The following is an 18,003-nucleotide window of genomic DNA, read 5'->3' on the forward strand; positions in this document are numbered from 1 at the left end:
TGTCCATCTATGGAACTTTCATTTTTTTTTTCTTTTTTAACTTTGATCACATATAAAAGCATTGCAATGATTTATACCTGTACAGAAGCATCATTGTCTATGGGACTGCTGGAGACTTCAATGCACAGCCACCACTCCATTCTAACAGGGCATATCACAGCCTGGTCCTCGTCGTCTGTCCTCCATAGGTCCTGACATACACGAAGAAACATGCGAGGGGAACGGCGGGACACTTGATGCCGTCCAGGGGTCCGCTCCTCTACTAGGATCACTTTCCTGCTCAGTCGCACCACAACACTAGGAGCTTGGCCATAGGAAATGGGTTATTTAGGTTTTTGCTTCCATTAGTCCATGTGATTGTGCGTAATCATTTGTGTCTGGGGCCATTTTACTTTGTAGCTATCATTCGGTGCTAGGTGCTAAATCATACATCATTGGATATGGGGTATGACATAGGTACTGGGCGATTATTTTTTTATAGGTTTGATTGTCACGTGTATAGGCCTAGCCGCCTTTTAAATACGGACTGCGCACTGATGCCATCCGTGTGCTGTATGTGTCTTTCTCCGACCCATATTGGCCCCTTTTGTCCATGCTTCTGGAAAAAATGGACATGAACAGCCCCCTAGATTACAATCTGTACGTGTTCTATCTGTGAAAAAAACAAACAAATGCAACACGGACATCTGAATGAGGCCTTACTGGTATACCTGCTGCACCAAGTACCCATCTTGTCTTTTTCATCTTTTTGTGTTTTATTTTTAAAGGGAACCTGTCAGTAGGATCCCCCTAAGCCGTCTATATGGGCATCTAGGTCATAGAAAGCTGATGGTTCCATGATATCTACGATCTGATGTCTTATTCCAGAGAAATGAACATTTTTCCTTATATGTAAATGAGCTGCTCCAGGCTATGGGCCGGACATAGATCTGTATGAGACTCCGCCTCCAGAGCTTATTAGAAATGAAAGGCGGCGTTACCAGGGGTGTGAGACATGTAATGACAGACAGTCTGATCTCACTGCAGAGCTGTGTGTGATTATACCTCACACATCTGCAGGTTCTCCTACTGCTTCCAGCTCACAGGCAGACAGGGTTGTAATATTGTTACAGTACAGCAGAACTGTGAGAACTGCAGCCGCTAATGCACTTGTGAGGAGACAAAGTTCAGTTTATGTTCTGTGTTAGTTACATGTCTCAGACTGGTAACAATGGGCGGACATATCATAGGTGCAACCTGAGAGGTTGAGGGCCCATTTCCACCTCCAAAACAGGTGGAAGTGGACATCATGATGCACTATTGGACTGCCAAAGGCCCATATACTTTTCTTGCACAGGGGCCTTTTCTGTCGGTGTCCGCCAGTGCCGGTAACGCCTCCTTTCATGTAAAATAAGCTTTGGAAGCAAATTCTCATGCACATCAGTGTAACAATACATCGGATCGCCGATATCGAGATCATTATTCAGTTCCCTGTGCCCTACACGCCCATATACACGGCTTAGGGGGGTTGATCCTACTGACAGATGCCCTTTAAGTGGTGCTCTATGAATTTACAAATTGATAATGAGGATGCATTTTTTATATCATGAAGGTTGACATTTCTTCCTTTATAGGTGTTTTCATGCCTCTTTATGTCTTTGGCATTAAATTAATAAGATTGATAATTGGTATTTATAGTTTTATGTTTTATTACTTTTTACAATAAAAAAAGTTTGAGGAAAAAATACTTTCCTTTGTGTTTCCAGTTTTCTGGAAGATTTTTACGTTTTTTTCATTTTATAGGACCGGAGATGTGTGAGGGTTTTTTTGTGTGTAGCTGTAGTTTTTATTAGTACTATTTAGTGGTGGTACTTGCTGAGAGGGAGCAATATTACCATGTGGAGGCACAAATAAGGGTGCAGTTTTAGTGGTGTGCGGCGTTATTACTGTGAAGGGCACTAAAGAATGGTGGGTAGTATTACTGCAAATGGCAATGTGGGGATTATTATTGCTAATGCTGATGTTTGTGTAGAAGTGTGGGGAAAATGAGGAGGGTGATGGATAAGCTTGTGTGTTACATTCTGCAAAGCTAAAATAGGCGTGGAAGAAGTGATCATCGCTGATTGGACCAGATGGAGAAGAAAAATGAAAAAAATAATGACTACAATTTGGGAGAATATCATCTATGAGAACTGGATTCTTCTGTACAATATTAACTTTTAAAATCTGGTGCCAATATTGTGTTTGACGAGCTCAACATCAGAAAAACATCTGATGACCACTGCAGACAATCACAGGCCGCAGAGGGGCTGCTGATGGTGGAACGGTGATGTCTCCTTTTCCTGAATAAGTGCAGATGACGGACTGGCCTGCACTGGATACAACTGAGTGCTGGTAGGCAAGTAGCAGTTTTTAATTTTTTACTGACCCAAGTTCCTGGGGAGATGATCTTTTTGTCTGAACAATCCCTTTTATCTTTGCATTTGGAAAGCAAATACATGAATAATAAAAATATAATTATATGCAACAGAATCAGGCAGATGAAGAGTAGCCAGGGCCCCAGGCAGTTTAGAGGGTGTAAGCACCCCAGCACCAATGTATCACATGACATGTCACATGATTTCCTTGAGAGATCATGTGATAGGTCACATGATTAACATATCATACATGGTGCACATCCGCAGATGCAAAACTATAGAGTAGCGCGCATGTGGCGGTGCGCATATTTTTTCCTTTATGTACAGCACTAAATATAACATAGCGCTATATATAATAGAGTATACTATGTAATAAGAAATGGCTCTATATCACAAGAGAATGCTATATAATATGGGATGGTTCTAAATATAACAAAAAGGAATGCTATGTAATATGGGACTGATCCATAGGCGGATTATAATGAGAGCAATCTAGACTACAGCTTGGGGACCAAGGCTCCGGGGTGTCCATGGCCAGATTGCCCTCATTATAATATTTTGTGTGCCACCATAGGCGGAGCTAATCCCCGGGCAAGGAACTTTTCTGAAGCTCTGCTGCTGGCAAGAGAGAATGGCAGCACAGCTTCAGGGGTGCTCCGATCGTCTTTTTTGTGGCGTGCCTCAGCCAGCGTGACAACATCAAGAAGAAGTGGAGCTGCAGGAAATTGTAGGCAGAAGTATTAAGTGAATGAAATAGGGGTGGGAGAGGGGAATTATAATGAATTGAGGGTAGGGGATGGGAGAAAGACATGACATAATGAGTTTGGGGGGGCATATAAATATAATGAATTGGAGGGGAATTTAGCTATAAAGAATTGGGGGAGTGGGAGGTGCACAATGGTGGGATGTTGAGGACATAGGAGAATGACTGGTAATAAGTTGCAGAAAAGAGTACAGTGGCTAATTTATTTATATATGGGGGCGAAGCGTCTAATGATAGTGAACGGTTGGCACAGTAGCGGATTATCAATTTGCATTTGGAAGGAAGGGTTGCGTAATAAATAAGTATATATTAATAGTTCATGCACGTCTGTTTTCAGTGGTGCAGTGTGGAGGATTTCGTATTTAGGAAACAAATGTGTGCACACATATACAGTCATGGCCAAAAGTATTGACACCCCTGCAATTCTGTCAGATAATGCTCAGTTTCTTCCTGAAAATGATTGCAAACACAAATTCTTTGGTATTATTATCTTCATTTAATTTGTCTTAAATGAAAAAACACAAAAGAGAATGAAGCAAGAAGCAAAACATTGATCATTTCACACAAAACTCCAAAAATGGGCCAGACAAAAGTATTGGCACCCTCAGCCTAATACTTGGTTGCACAACCTTTAGCCAAAATAACTGCGACCAACCGCTTCCGGTAACCATCAATGAGTTTCTTACAATGCTCTGCTGGAATTTTAGACCATTCTTCTTTGGCAAACTGCTCCAGGTCCCTGATATTTGAAGGGTGCCTTCTCCAAACTGCCATTTTTAGATCTCTCCACAGGTGTTCTATGGGATTCAGGTCTGGACTCATTGCTGGCCACCTTAGAAGTCTCCAGTGCTTTCTCTCAAACCATTTTGTAGTGCTTTTCGAAGTGTGTTTTGGGTCATTGTCCTGCTGGAAGACCATTACCTCTGAGGGAGACCCAGCTTTCTCACACTGGGCCCTACATTATGCTGCAACATTTGTTGGTAGTCTTGAGACTTCATAATGCCATGCACACGGTCAAGCAGTCCAGTGCCAGAGGCAACAAAGCAACCCCAAAACATCAGGGAACCTTTGCCATGTTTGACTTTAGGGACTTTGAATGCCTCTTTTTTTCTCCTGTAAACTCTATGTTGATGCCTTTGCCCAAAAAGTTCTACTTTTGTCTCATCTGATCGGAGAACATTCTTCCAAAACGTTTTAGGCTTTTTCAGGTAAGTTTTGGCAAACTCCAGCCTGGCTTTTTTATGTCTCGGGGTAAGAAGTTGGGTCTTCCTGGGTCTCCTACCATACAGTCCCTTTTCATTCAGACGCCGACAGATAGTAAGGGCTGACACTGTTGTACCCTCGGACTGCAGGGCAGCTTGAACTTGTTTGGATTTTAGTCGAGGTTCTTTATCCAACATCCGCACAATCTTGCGTTGAAATCTCTTGTCAATTTTTCTTTTCCGTCCACATCTAGGGAGGTTAGCCACAGTGCCATGGGCTTTAAACTTCTTGATGACACTGCGCACGGTAGACACAGGAACATTCAGGTCTTTGGAGATGGACTTGTAGCCTTGAGATTGCTCATGCTTCCTCACAATTTAGTTTCTCAAGTCCTCAGACAGTTCTTTGGTCTTCTTTATTTTCTCCATGCTCAATGTGGTACACACAAGGACACAGGACAGAGGTTGAGTCAACTTTAATCCATGTTAACTGGCTGCAAGTGTGATTTAGTTATTGCCAACACCTGTTAGGTGCCACAGGTAAGTTACAGGTGCTGTTAATTACACAAATTAGAGAAGCATCACATGATTTTTCGAACAGTGCCAATACTTTTGTCCACCCCCTTTTTATGTTTGGCGTGGAATTATATCCAATTTGGCTTTAGAACAATTCTTTTTGTGTTTTTTTCATTGAAGACAAATTAAATGAATATAATAATACCAGAGAATTTGTGTTTGCAATAATTTTCAGGAAGAAACTGAGTATTATCTAACAGAATTGCAGGGGTGTGAATACTTTTGGCCATGACTGTATATATATATATATATATATATATATATATATATATATATATATATATATATATATATATATATATACACACGCACATACATACATACATATATACAGTGGGGCAAAAAAGTATTTAGTCAGTCAGCAATAGTGCAAGTTCCACCACTTAAAAAGATGAGAGGCGTCTTGTCATGATTCCCCAATGGCATGGGAACATCAGAAACACAAAAATAAAAGACTAGCTCTCGGGTGATGGAAACTCAAGCTGACCGTTACCTAAATCTACCACACAACTAACAGTAGCCAGGAAGCATTCCTACGGCTGCCTAGATGCCATGCGCCAGCCGGAGAACTAACTACGCCTGGAAGAGGAAGGAACAGACCTGGCTTACCTCTAGAGAAATTCCCCAAAGATGATAGTAGCCCCCACGTATATTAACGGTGAGTTCAGAGGAAAAGACATACACAGTATGAAGGTAGATTTAGCAAAGCGAGGTCCACTTACTAGATAGAGGAAGGATACAAAAGAGGACTTCACGGTCAGCTGAAAAAACCCTTTCAAAAAACCCATCCTGAAATTACTTTAAGACTCCTGTGTCAACTCATGACACAGGAGTGGCAATTTCAGTCCACAAGAGCTTCCAGTAACAGGAAATGACAAAACTGTAAACTGGACAAGAAAAACAAAACAATAAGGACAAGAGTCCACTTAGCTGATCAGCAGACTAGTAGCAGGAACATGCAACTGAAAGACTCAGGTTACAATGATGACCGGCAAGGAAGTGACTGGAGAGCAAGGCTAAATAGGGAACTCCCAAAACTGATGGAAGCAGGTGAGCTGAGGCAGAAAAGCACACACAAGTCTCCAGTACCACCAGCCACCACCAGGGGAGCCAAAAAGCGGATCACAACAGCGTCTGTAATTTACATCATAGGTAGACCTCAACTATGGGAGACAAACTGAGAAAAAAAAAATCAAGAAAATCACATTGTCTGTTTTTTTAACATTTTATTTGCATATTATGGTGGAAAATAAGTATTTGGTCAGAAACAAACAATCAAGATTTCTGGCTCTCACAGACCTGTAACTTCTTCTTTAAGAGTCTCCTCTTTCCTCCACTCATTACCTGTAGTAATGGCACCTGTTTAAACTTGTTATCAGTATAAAAAGACACCTGTGCACACCCTCAAACAGTCTGACTCCAAACTCCACTATGGTGAAGACCAAAGAGCTGTCAAAGGACACCAGAAACAAAATTGTAGCCCTGCACCAGGCTGGGAAGACTGAATCTGCAATAGCCAACCAGCTTGGAGTGAAGAAATCAACAGTGGGAGCAATAATTAGAAAATGGAAGACATTCAAGACCACTGATAATCTCCCTCGTTCTGGGGCTCCACGCAAAATCCCACCCCGTGGGGTCAGAATGATCACAAGAACGGTGAGCAAAAATCCCAGAACCACGCGGGGGGACCTAGTGAATGAACTGCAGAGAGCTGGGACCAATGTAACAAGGCCTACCATAAGTAACACACTACGCCACCATGGACTCAGATCCTGCAGTGCCAGACATGTCCCACTGCTTAAGCCAGTACATGTCCGGGCCCGTCTGAAGTTTGCTAGAGAGCATTTGGATGATCCAGAGGAGTTTTGGGAGAATGTCCTATGGTCTGATGAAACCAAACTGGAACTGTTTGGTAGAAACAACTTGTCGTGTTTGGAGGAAAAAGAATACTGAGTTGCATCCATCAAACATCATACCTACTGTAAAGCATGGTGGTGGAAACATCATGCTTTGAGGCTGTTTCTCTGCAAAGGGGCCAGGACGACTGATCCGGGTACATGAAAGAATGAATGGGGCCATGTATCGTGAGATTTTGAGTGCAAACCTCCTTCCATCAGCAAGGGCATTGAAGATGAAACGTGGCTGGGTCTTTCAACTTGACAATGATCCAAAGCACACCGCCAGGGCAACGAAGGAGTGGCTTCGTAAGAAGCATTTCTAGGTCCTGGAGTGGCCTAGCCAGTCTCCAGATCTCAACCCTATAGAAAACCTTTGGAGGGAGTTGAAAGTCCGTGTTGCCAAGCGAAAAGCCAAAAACATCACTGCTCTAGAGGAGATCTGCATGGAGGAATGGGCCAACATACCAACAACAGTGTGTGGCAACCTTGTGAAGACTTACAGAAAAAACGTTTGACCTCTGTCATTGCCAACAAAGGATATATTACAAAGTATTGAGATGAAATTTTGTTTCTGACCAAATACTTATTTTCCACCATAATATGCAAATAAAATGTTAAAAAAACAGACAATGTGATTTTCTGGATTTTTTTTCTCAGTTTGTCTCCCATAGTTGAGGTCTACCTATGATGTAAATTACAGACGCCTCTCATCTTTTTAAGTGGTGGAACTTGCACTATTGCTGACTGACTAAATACTTTTTTGCCCCACTGTATATATACACACATACATACATATATATATATATATATATATATATATATATATATATATATATATATATATATATATATATATATAAAGAACAACAGCATATGTACATGAATCTAGGCCATGTGAAAACACAGACAAACATTCAATATGAATTATACTTCTCAAAAATATTTTTCACACAAATTTTTTTGCAAATTTTTTTTTCATAAAACTTAGGCTGGTTTCACACTTGCGTTTTGATCTGCGTTTTTTTAGACGCATGCATTTTTGCATGCAGAAAAAAACGTGGCGTTTTGACGCGTTTACATGCATTTTTTCCTGCATTTGCGTTTTTGAAACGCATGCTGAGAAGTGTGTGACAGCTGCCAATCATCAAAATCAACTAGAAAACCCACTAAAAACAGAAATAGCTAGGGTTAGGGTTAGGATCCCTAGTAACCCTAGGGATCCTAACCCTAACCCTAAGGGTTTGGGTTAGGATCCCTAGGGTTAGGGTAAGGGTTAGGATCCCTAGGGTTACTAGGGATCCTAACCTTAGGGTTTTCTTGTTTTTTCTTGTGTTTTTCTATAGAAACGCATGCGTTTAAAAATGCATGCAAACGCATGTGCTTAAAAACGCATGCGTTTACATAGACAGCAATACATTTTTTTGCCGCGAATAAACGCCGCTAAAAATTACTACAGGTTGCATTTCTGCAAACAAACGCACGCATAAAAAAACGCATGCGTTGCCAAAAACGCGTCAAAACGCATGCAAAAAAAGCATGCGTTTTTAATGTTAAGTATAGAAAAAAAAAGCATGCGTTTTTTAGCGCTAAAACGCAGCGGACAAAAACGCAAGTGTGAAACCAGCCTTACAGTAATAGATGAAATGAAGATTCTTAGCGCATAAATTGGCCAATTCATGTGTGCCCATCAACCACGGCAAGGTGATCTCCTTCTGATGGGTCCTACTCTACCATACATACATTTTTTTCCTCTATTTAGTTATTGGATGTTGACAGCATCCAGACTGATCTTGCACTCCTCCCATTGACCTTGCAGGTGGTGGTAATCAACTCTACCTGCCCATAAATTAATCCCATGATCCGAAAAGGAGGGGTTTAAAGTAGGCAGAGCATTAGCACTTCAATTATTAATGCTGACATAGATTACCTAACAAGGTATGAAGCGACACATTAGTGAATACAAGTAAAAATATCTTTATTGACATATTATTTTAAAAGAGACGTCTCACGTCCATCCATATTGTCAGTCTTTTCTTTCTTCCTTTTTTTCCTATAGGGATACTAATTCAAGTATAGCAACATTAGATATATATATATTGCCATCTGGGTCTGGATCACCCCCTGTTTTTTGTTTTGGAGGTCCAATTTTTTCCATCATACTGTCTTTTAAAGATTTGTAATTTTAAAATAATATGTCAATAAAGATATTTTTACTTTTATTCACTAATCTGCCCATAAATTGTAGGTTTAGCCCAGAGTGACATGTTTGTCCATAGTTGTAGGCTGGTGGCCTAAAAGTGGCATGTATGGTAGAGTAGGACCATCAGAAGAAGATCAATTAAAATTTGTTAAAAAAATATTTGAGAAGTATAATTCATATTGAATGTTTGCCTGTGTTTTCACATGGCCTAGATTCATGTACATGTGCTGCTGTTCTTTTTTATCTACAGGTCCTTCTCAAAAAATTAGCATATAGTGTTAAATTTCATTATTTACCATAATGTAATGATTACAATTAAACTTTCATATATTATAGATTCATTATCCACCAACTGAAATTTGTCAGGTCTTTTATTGTTTTAATACTGATGATTTTGGCATACAACTCCTGATAACCCAAAAAACCTGTCTCAATAAATTAGCATATCAAGAAAAGGTTCTCTAAACGACCTATTACCCTAATCTTCTGAATCAACTAATAAACTCTAAAAATATGCAAACGATACCTGAGGCTTTTAAAAACTCCCTGCCTGGTTCATTACGCAAAACCCCCATCATGGGTAAGACTAGCGACCTGACAGATGTCAAGAAGGCCATCATTGACACCCTCAAGCAAGAGGGTAAGACCCAGAAAGAAATTTCACAACAAATAGGCTGTTCCCAGAGTGCTGTATCAAGGCACCTCAATGGTAAGTCTGTTGGAAGGAAACAATGTGGCAGAAAACGCTGTACAACGAGAAGAGGTGACCGGACCCTGAGGAAGATTGTGGAGAAGGACCGATTCCAGACCTTGGGGAACCTGAGGAAGCAGTGGACTGAGTCTGGTGTGGAAACATCCAGAGCCACCGTGCACAGGCGTGTGCAGGAAATGGGCTACAGGTGCCGCATTCCCCAGGTAAAGCCACTTTTGAACCATAAACAGCGGCAGAAGCGCCTGACCTGGGCTACAGAGAAGCAGCACTGGACTGTTGCTAAGTGGTCCCAAGTACTTTTTTCTGATGAAAGCAAATTTTGCATGTCATTCGGAAATCAAGGTGCCAGAGTCTGGAGGAAGACTGGGGAGAAGGAAATGCCAAAATGCCTGAAGTCCAGTGTCAAGTACCCACAGTCAGTGATGGTGTGGGGTGCCATGTCAGCTGCTGGTGTTGGTCCACTGTGTTTCATCAAGGGCAGGGTCAATGCAGCTAGCTATCAGGAGATTTTGGAGCACTTCATGCTTCCCTCGGCTGAAATGCTTTATGGAGATGAAGATTTCATTTTCCAGCACGACCTGGCACCTGCTCACAGTGCCAAAACCACTGGTAAATGGTTTACTGACCATGGTATTACTGTGCTCAATTGGCCTGCCAACTCTCCTGACCTGAACCCCATAGAGAATCTGTGGGATATTGTGAAGAGAAAGTTGAGAGACGCAAGACCCAACACTCTGGATGAGCTTAAGGCCGCTATTGAAGCATCCTGGGCCTCCATAACATCTCAGCAGTGTCACAGGCTGATTGCCTCCATGCCACGCCGCATTGAAGCAGTCATTTCTGCCAAAGGATTCCCGACCAAGTATTGAGTGCATAACTGAACATTATTATTTGATGTTTTTTTTGTTTGTTATTAAAAAACACTTTTATTTGATTGGCCGGTGAAATATGCTAATTTATTGAGACAGGTTTTTTGGGTTATCAGGAGTTGTATGCCAAAATCATCAGTATTAAAACAATAAAAGACCTGACAAATTTCAGTTGGTGGATAATGAATCTATAATATATGAAAGTTTAATTGTAATCATTACACTACGGTAAATAATGAAATTTAACACTATATGCTAATTTTTTGAGAAGGACCTGTATATGATGCGGTTTGCAGCTTGCACGTGTTCACATTAGGAGTGCTGGTTGTTATGTATATATATATATATATATATATATATATATATATATATATATATGTATATATATATATATATATGTCAGATGAGACATCAGCGGTAAATTACTGGCTGTCTCGGTTACTGCATAGTTTGCTGCACTTATCACTGTACCCCTGAAAACAAAAAAGGTCAAATATATGTATACTTTGGTTTCCTGAATAAGAAATCTCCCACACTGTGCCAATGAATACAGACGTGCATCCATCATTAATATATAACTAGTTATTATGCAACCCACCATTTCAAATGTAAATTGATAATTCACCACTGTAAACCCGTTAATTATAGCCACTTTTCCCTGCCCAATAAATATATGAATTAATTAGCCACTGTACTCTTTTCTCCGATTCATTACCCATCACTCTCCTGCGTCCTCAATGGCCCACCACTGTGCACCTCCTGCTTCCCCAGTTGATTATAATTACATGTCCCCAATGATTCATTATACACTGTTCAAAAAAATAAAGGGAACGCTAAAATCCCACATCCTAGATATCACTGAAATATTCCAGTTGTAAATCTTTATTCATTACATAGTGGAATGTGTTGAGAACAATAAAACCTAAAATGACCAACGTAAATCAAAACTAATATCCCACGGAGGTCCGGAGTTGGAATGATGCTTAAAATCAAAGTGGAAAATGAAGTTACAGGCTGATCCAACTTCAGTGGAAATGCCTCAAGACAAGGAAATGATGCTCGGTAGTGTGTGTGGCTTCCACGTGCGTGTATGACCTCCCTACAATGCCTGGGCATGCTCCTGATGAGGCGGCAGATGGCCTCCTAAGGGATCTTCTCCCAGACCTGGACTAAAGCATCTGCCAACTCCTGGACAGGCTGTGGTGCAACGTGACGTTGGTGAACGGTGCGAGACATGATGTCCCAGATGTGTTCAATCGGATTCACGTCTGGGGAATGGGCAGGCCAGTCCATAGCTTTAATGCCTTTATCTTGCAGGAACTGCTTACACACTCCAGCCACATGAGGTCTGGCATTGTCCTACATTAGAAAGAACCCAGTTACATAGTTACATAGTTACATAGTTATTAAGGTTGAAGGAAGACTAAGGCTACTTTCACACTAGCGTTAACTGCATTACGTTTCAAAACGTCTTTTTTCAGAAAAAACGCATCCAGCAAAACTTTTTGCTGGATGCGTTTTTTTCCCATAGACTTGTATTGGCGACGTATGGCGACGGATTGGCATACGTCGTGTACGTTTTACGACGGATGCGTCGAAATTTGGCGACACGTCGTCTCAAAAAAACGTAGATTGTAACGTTTTTTGTCTCCGCCTAAAAAACGTGTCGCGACGCATCCTGCGGCATACGTCGTTGGCTGCAATGGAAGCCTATGAGCGACGGATGCGTCGGGACACGTCGTACGACGCAATGCAGCGCTGCAATACGTTTTTTTTACACTGAGCATGCTCAGAAGAAGTATTTTGTTGCCAATTGGTCAGACACCCCCAAATCTATATAAACCTGGCCTGGGCCTTGAACCCCACATATGCCAGCAAGACACAGAGAAGCAAAGAAGCCTGCCAGCAAGAGCCAGCCTGCCACAAGACCCCAGCCAAGCACAAGACCCCAGCCAGCCTGTCACAAGACTGCAGCCAGCCTGCCACAAGACTCCAGCCATCCTGCCACAAGACTCCAGCCATCCTGCCACAAGACTCCAGACATCCTGCTACAAGACTCCAGCCACCATAGCCAGTGTGAGTATTGCAATTTTAGTGTGCATCTGTGTGCCTGTGCATTTCTGTGTGTATGAGGTACTACTGACTACAGCAAGAGCTTAAAACCTGAAGAGAACCTGAGGCCTGCCATCGTCCTGCACCAGCCAGTGCCATGCTAGAGTCCAGATCCACCATGATGCCAGCCACTGTGAAGACCTGCTGCTTCAGCCAAAGGATTGTCAGCCTTTTGTATGTGTGTGTGTGTATGCGTCTTCTGATTGGTTTCACCTTTCTGCCTTTGTTGTACATATGTGTATTTGCATAAAGCTATGTGCGTGCATGTGTATGTGTGCATTTTTGGACGGCTGTGTGCTTTTGTACCATGTGCCTGCACCATATTATGCCTTTGCCAATTTTATGCCTGTTCATGTGGGAGGGTATGTGTCCATGTGCAGGATTGCATCAGGATGTGGTCAGGATTTTCCATCAGTATTTGTACGCCAAAACCAGGAGTGGGTGATAAAAGCAAAAGTGTGCCTGTTTTCGTATTATACTTTACCTAATTTTTACACTCCTGGTTTTGGCTTACAAATACTGATGGGAAATCCTGCCCAAATTCTGATGCGATCCTGAATGTGGACACATACCATGCATGTTTTTTGGGTACGTCTTGTTGATGGCATGTGCATTTGTCCATGCTGTATAATTGGTTATTTGCCTTTTTCTGATGTATTGACTGTATAGTGGTCTGTGCAGCATGTGGTTTAAATTTTTTTTTTTTTTTTTTAAATCTGATGTGTTTTTTAAAAAAAGTCTAGCGGTGTGCAGCTTGTGGTTTGAATGTGTGAGTGTGGGGTTTTTCTATTTAATAAAAGTGTTGAATTTTTTTTTATTACAGTTATAACCATTTGCAGTTGAAGTACTTGTATTTAAAATAAAGAGCATGTCAGCTCCTTGTGATTTTTAAAAAAAAAAGTGCAAAAAAAAAATTATAATAAAATGTTTATTAAAAAAATGTCCGTAGTATTATTTCATAAAGGTAAATTTAAAACTGGTGTATGTACCAATGGTTACACATGCAATACAGGGTTGGTTGAGGGCTCATTTTTTTTAATAAAGGTTAACCTGTAAAGTATTTTTTTTTTTTTTTTGGGGGGGGAGAGGTTATTTATTTTAAATAAAATGTGTCAAATATATTTTTTCATGGTGTTAACATTAAAAAATTTTGTTTTTTGGGACATGGAAATGAATGGTATAACGTGCAACTTTTTGGGGGGGTTTTGGTGTTCACCTGTATGAACATTTCTGACATCATTTTAGTAGGGTGTTTATCATTGAACATTACCTAGTTCAGGGGGTGGTCTAACTATAGATCCATTATACATATAACAGATAAACCAGGACCGCAGCCGCTGCCCACCAGGACACAGCCGCTGCCCACCAGGACCACAGCTAAAGAGCTAGAAGTAAGTTTTGAAGACCCCAATCTGCTACTTCAATGTGTCGAGCAGATTGCAAGTGTGTCTTTAACTTACAGAACCACCAGGACACAGCCGCTGCCCACCAGGACACAGCCGCTGCCCACCAGGACACAGCCACTGCCCACCAGGACACAGCCGCTGCCCACCAGGACCACAGCTAAAGAGCTAGAAGTAAGTTTTGAAGACCCCAATCTGCTACTTCAATGTGTCGAGCAGATTGCAAGTGTGTCTTTAACTTACAGAACCACCAGGACACAGCCGCTGCCCACCAGGACACAGCCGCTGCCCACCAGGACACAGCCACTGCCCACCAGGACACAGCCGCTGCCCACCAGGACCACAGCTAAAGAGCTAGAAGTAAGTTTTGAAGACCCCAATCTGCTACTTCAATGTGTCGAGCAGATTGCAAGTGTGTCTTTAACTTACAGAACCACCAGGACACAGCCGCTGCCCACCAGGACACAGCCGCTGCCCACCAGGACACAGCCACTGCCCACCAGGACACAGCCGCTGCCCACCAGGACCACAGCTAAAGAGCTAGAAGTAAGTTTTGAAGACCCCAATCTGCTACTTCAATGTGTCGAGCAGATTGCAAGTGTGTCTTTAACTTACAGAACCACCAGGACACAGCCGCTGCCCACCAGGACACAGCCGCTGCCCACCAGGACACAGCCACTGCCCACCAGGACACAGCCGCTGCCCACCAGGACCACAGCTAAAGAGCTAGAAGTAAGTTTTGAAGACCCCAATCTGCTACTTCAATGTGTCGAGCAGATTGCAAGTGTGTCTTTAACTTACAGAACCACCAGGACACAGCCGCTGCCCACCAGGACACAGCCGCTGCCCACCAGGACACAGCCACTGCCCACCAGGACACAGCCGCTGCCCACCAGGACCACAGCTAAAGAGCTAGAAGTAAGTTTTGAAGACCCCAATCTGCTACTTCAATGTGTCGAGCAGATTGCAAGTGTGTCTTTAACTTACAGAACCACCAGGACACAGCCGCTGCCCACCAGGACACAGCCGCTGCCCACCAGGACACAGCCACTGCCCACCAGGACACAGCCGCTGCCCACCAGGACCACAAAACGATGTCCTCTTCTGACAGCCCTCCTCCACAGCAACAGCGTGTATCGGTAAGTTAACACAAAATTTTTTTTTTTTTTTAAATTTCTTTAAATTAAATTTTTATGGATAACTACATGCATACATTATGTTTCAACAGGAAGCTGAATCAGATGAGGAGCTGTCAGAAGGGGGCGAGACGGGTGGAGAGATGCAAGTGGAGGAGGAACCAAGTGTAAGTAGTGGTGAAACAGTTGCTTCGCACATCACACTGCACCATACACAAAACAGATTACTAAACACCTGCCTACCTTAACTGAGAATTTGTTTCCTTCATTTCAGGCTGCTGCTGCTGCTCCTGCTGCTGCCGCTGAAGGCTCTCCCAGACAGTCCCAGAGTCGGCGGACTCGTCGCCACGGTCGGCCATCAGTGAGTTTTTTTTTGGGGGGGGAGGGGGATTCTATTGGTACTTTAGTATTTCAGTGTACTAATTTGTTTGTTTTCCTTTTTTTTTTTTTTTTTGACACAGGCTTCACAGCGTGCTCCCGCAGAAGAGGAGGATGATGATGATGACATTGACATCGATTGTCTCATCGAGGAGGTTCGCGAGCGGGAGCCGCTGTGGAACATGGCTGACCGCAGGCATGCTGATACCGGTGTCACCCGTCGGCTCTGGGACGAAGTGTGTCGCAACCTGTTTCCAAGGCGGGAGAGCCTTCATCCTCAGCAGCAGAGCAAACTAGGTAAGTATTCACTTTCCAGTGATGTTTTGAGCTGACTGTAATGTATTGCATTTACCAATTTTTTGTATTTTCTTTTGATTCTTGTCTTCACAGTTGGAAAGGTTAGGAAGCGGTGGCGGTCACTGAGGGATCGCTTTAAGAGGGAATTCAATGATGAGATGAAGGCCCCGAGTGGCTCTGCAGGAAGGAAGAGGAGCAGATATAAATATGGCCAGGCCCTCTCCTTCCTGAGGCGAACCATGCTAAGCAGAGTGTAAGTATTCTACAGCCCAATTATAACCATGTTAACCTGTCTACTTAGTTTGCTTTCAGTCAGGGCTTTTTCATTCCAATGTATTAATTTCTTTTGTTTTTTCTTTCACAGCACCTTCTCCAGCCACCGGGCGCCTGCATCTTCCTCTGCGCCCTCTGAAGCGATCCCTCCTGAGTCCGCCACTGAGGGCCACGTCGGTAGGCCCCACACCTCTGTCCCCTCCTCTGACCCCTCTGTCCTCTCCTCTGACCCCTCTGTCCCCTCCACTTCATCCGCCCCAAGCAGTGGAGCATTATTGCAGGCTTCATTGCTCGCATCTGATGCTGAACAGTTAGCGTTCCCTTTACCCCACCCCTCTGATCCTGCCACCTCGACACCACCATTAGGTTCGTGGCGGCAGCGCCAGAGGGGTCAGGAAAGGAGCTATGCTCCTGAGTTCTTACACCTGAATGCATCCTTCCAAGGCTCTTTCAAAATTTTGGGAGAGCAAGTGACTGCTGGTTTCAACATGGTGCAATCACGCATCAGTGAAACAAGCCAGGAAACCAGCAGTCGCTTGGATAGGCTGCATTCAGCTGTAAGTCCCGATCCGGCCAACCTTTTTTTCCAATCCATGCTCATGAGCATGGAGAAGCTTTCTTTTGAGCAACAGATGCGGGTAATGAATACCTGCCATAATGCTGCACTGCAGGCCATTAATGAATCGACCCACACACCTCACCACACCTCCACTCCAATTCCACACCAGGCCCCATTTCCACACCATACCCCCCATTACCAAACCCAGCCCCAATACCCACACCAGCAGCATTACCAAACCCAGCTCCAATCCCCACACCAGCACCATTACCAAACCCCACGCCACTCCCACTACCCTACCCAGTCACAATACCCGACCCAGTCCCCACAACAATCCCGGCCCCTAGACCAAATTACTTCCCCAATGTTTTCCTTACTGAACTTTTCTCTTCCACCTACCCCAACACCACCCCCCTCTGGTCAGCCTCTTGGTTTAACCCCCACTTCCACTGCACCCCAAACAAGTAGGGTTTCCCCACCTATCGACGTGGTCCAACCTTCCGGCACATCCTCCTCTCATATCTCCACCCAACACTTTGAAAATTTGTAAAGTGTGTAAATAAGATTCTAAAAAATGTTCTAATTTTTCTATAAAAATGTTGGAAAATATATATATATTTTTTTTGCAAAACAAAAAAAAAAAAAAAAAAAAAAGAGTTAAAATAAAATTCGGATTACAATTCTACTCTTTGTGTGTGTGTGGATTTATTAAGGTAATATAATAAAAAAAGGTTTAATAAAAACAAACACCAGACATGTAAAGGGTATAACATAATGGTTTTACTAGCAAGAAAACCACGCTTTTGGGCCTTTTTTTTGGGGGGGGGGGCAGAAACACTTTTTTTACATAACCAAAACACATGGGAAACAGGTTACACATGGGAAACAGGTTACACAATCATGTCTTGCCACGGGATCCGCCCGACAGGTGAGACAAAATAATCGGCAAACTGGTCCCTCATCCTTGTAACTGAACTTGTAGAGCGAACCGAGCTGCTGCGGTAGTCCCACAAGGTGGTCTCCAACTCTTCATCATCCAAGGAAACGGGCTCCTTTGACAGGACAAAGTTGTGGAGCACCACACAGGCTTTAACTACCTCGTCTATAGTTGTTGTTTTCAGCTTGATAGCCGTCAGCAGAACTCGCCACTTCGCCGTCAATATGCCAAAGGAACACTCCACTACTCTTCGTGCTCTAGTAAGCCGGTAATTAAAGACCCGCTTGGTATG

The 18,003-nt window shown here is 42.9% G+C and overlaps 1 protein-coding gene across 1 annotated transcript; it reads left to right on the plus strand.

The window, feature by feature from the left end:
* The first annotated feature begins 15,101 nt into the window (after positions 1-15,101).
* LOC143764953 (uncharacterized) lies at positions 15,102-17,620 on the plus strand. Its single transcript, XM_077251105.1, has 6 exons — positions 15,102-15,270; positions 15,360-15,434; positions 15,542-15,628; positions 15,729-15,942; positions 16,036-16,195; positions 16,307-17,620. The coding sequence occupies exons 1-6, from the start codon at positions 15,226-15,228 to the stop codon at positions 17,322-17,324; spliced, it is 1,599 nt and encodes a 532-aa protein (XP_077107220.1). The 5' UTR covers positions 15,102-15,225; the 3' UTR covers positions 17,325-17,620.
* Positions 17,621-18,003: the final 383 nt, after the last annotated feature.

The sequence above is a fragment of the Ranitomeya variabilis genome, chromosome 4 (assembly GCF_051348905.1).
Source record: "Ranitomeya variabilis isolate aRanVar5 chromosome 4, aRanVar5.hap1, whole genome shotgun sequence".
In the NCBI taxonomy this organism is placed as follows: domain Eukaryota; kingdom Metazoa; phylum Chordata; class Amphibia; order Anura; family Dendrobatidae; genus Ranitomeya; species Ranitomeya variabilis.

Bases quoted from the DNA above. Each gene is read 5' to 3' on its own strand.
- LOC143764953 (XM_077251105.1), top strand. From the start codon at position 15,226: ATGTCCTCTTCTGACAGCCCTCCTCCACAGCAACAGCGTGTATCG. The intron at 15,629-15,728 runs GTGAGTTTTTTT...TTTTTGACACAG, and splicing joins GTCGCCACGGTCGGCCATCA to GCTTCACAGCGTGCTCCCGC. The intron at 15,943-16,035 runs GTAAGTATTCAC...TTGTCTTCACAG, and splicing joins TCAGCAGCAGAGCAAACTAG to TTGGAAAGGTTAGGAAGCGG.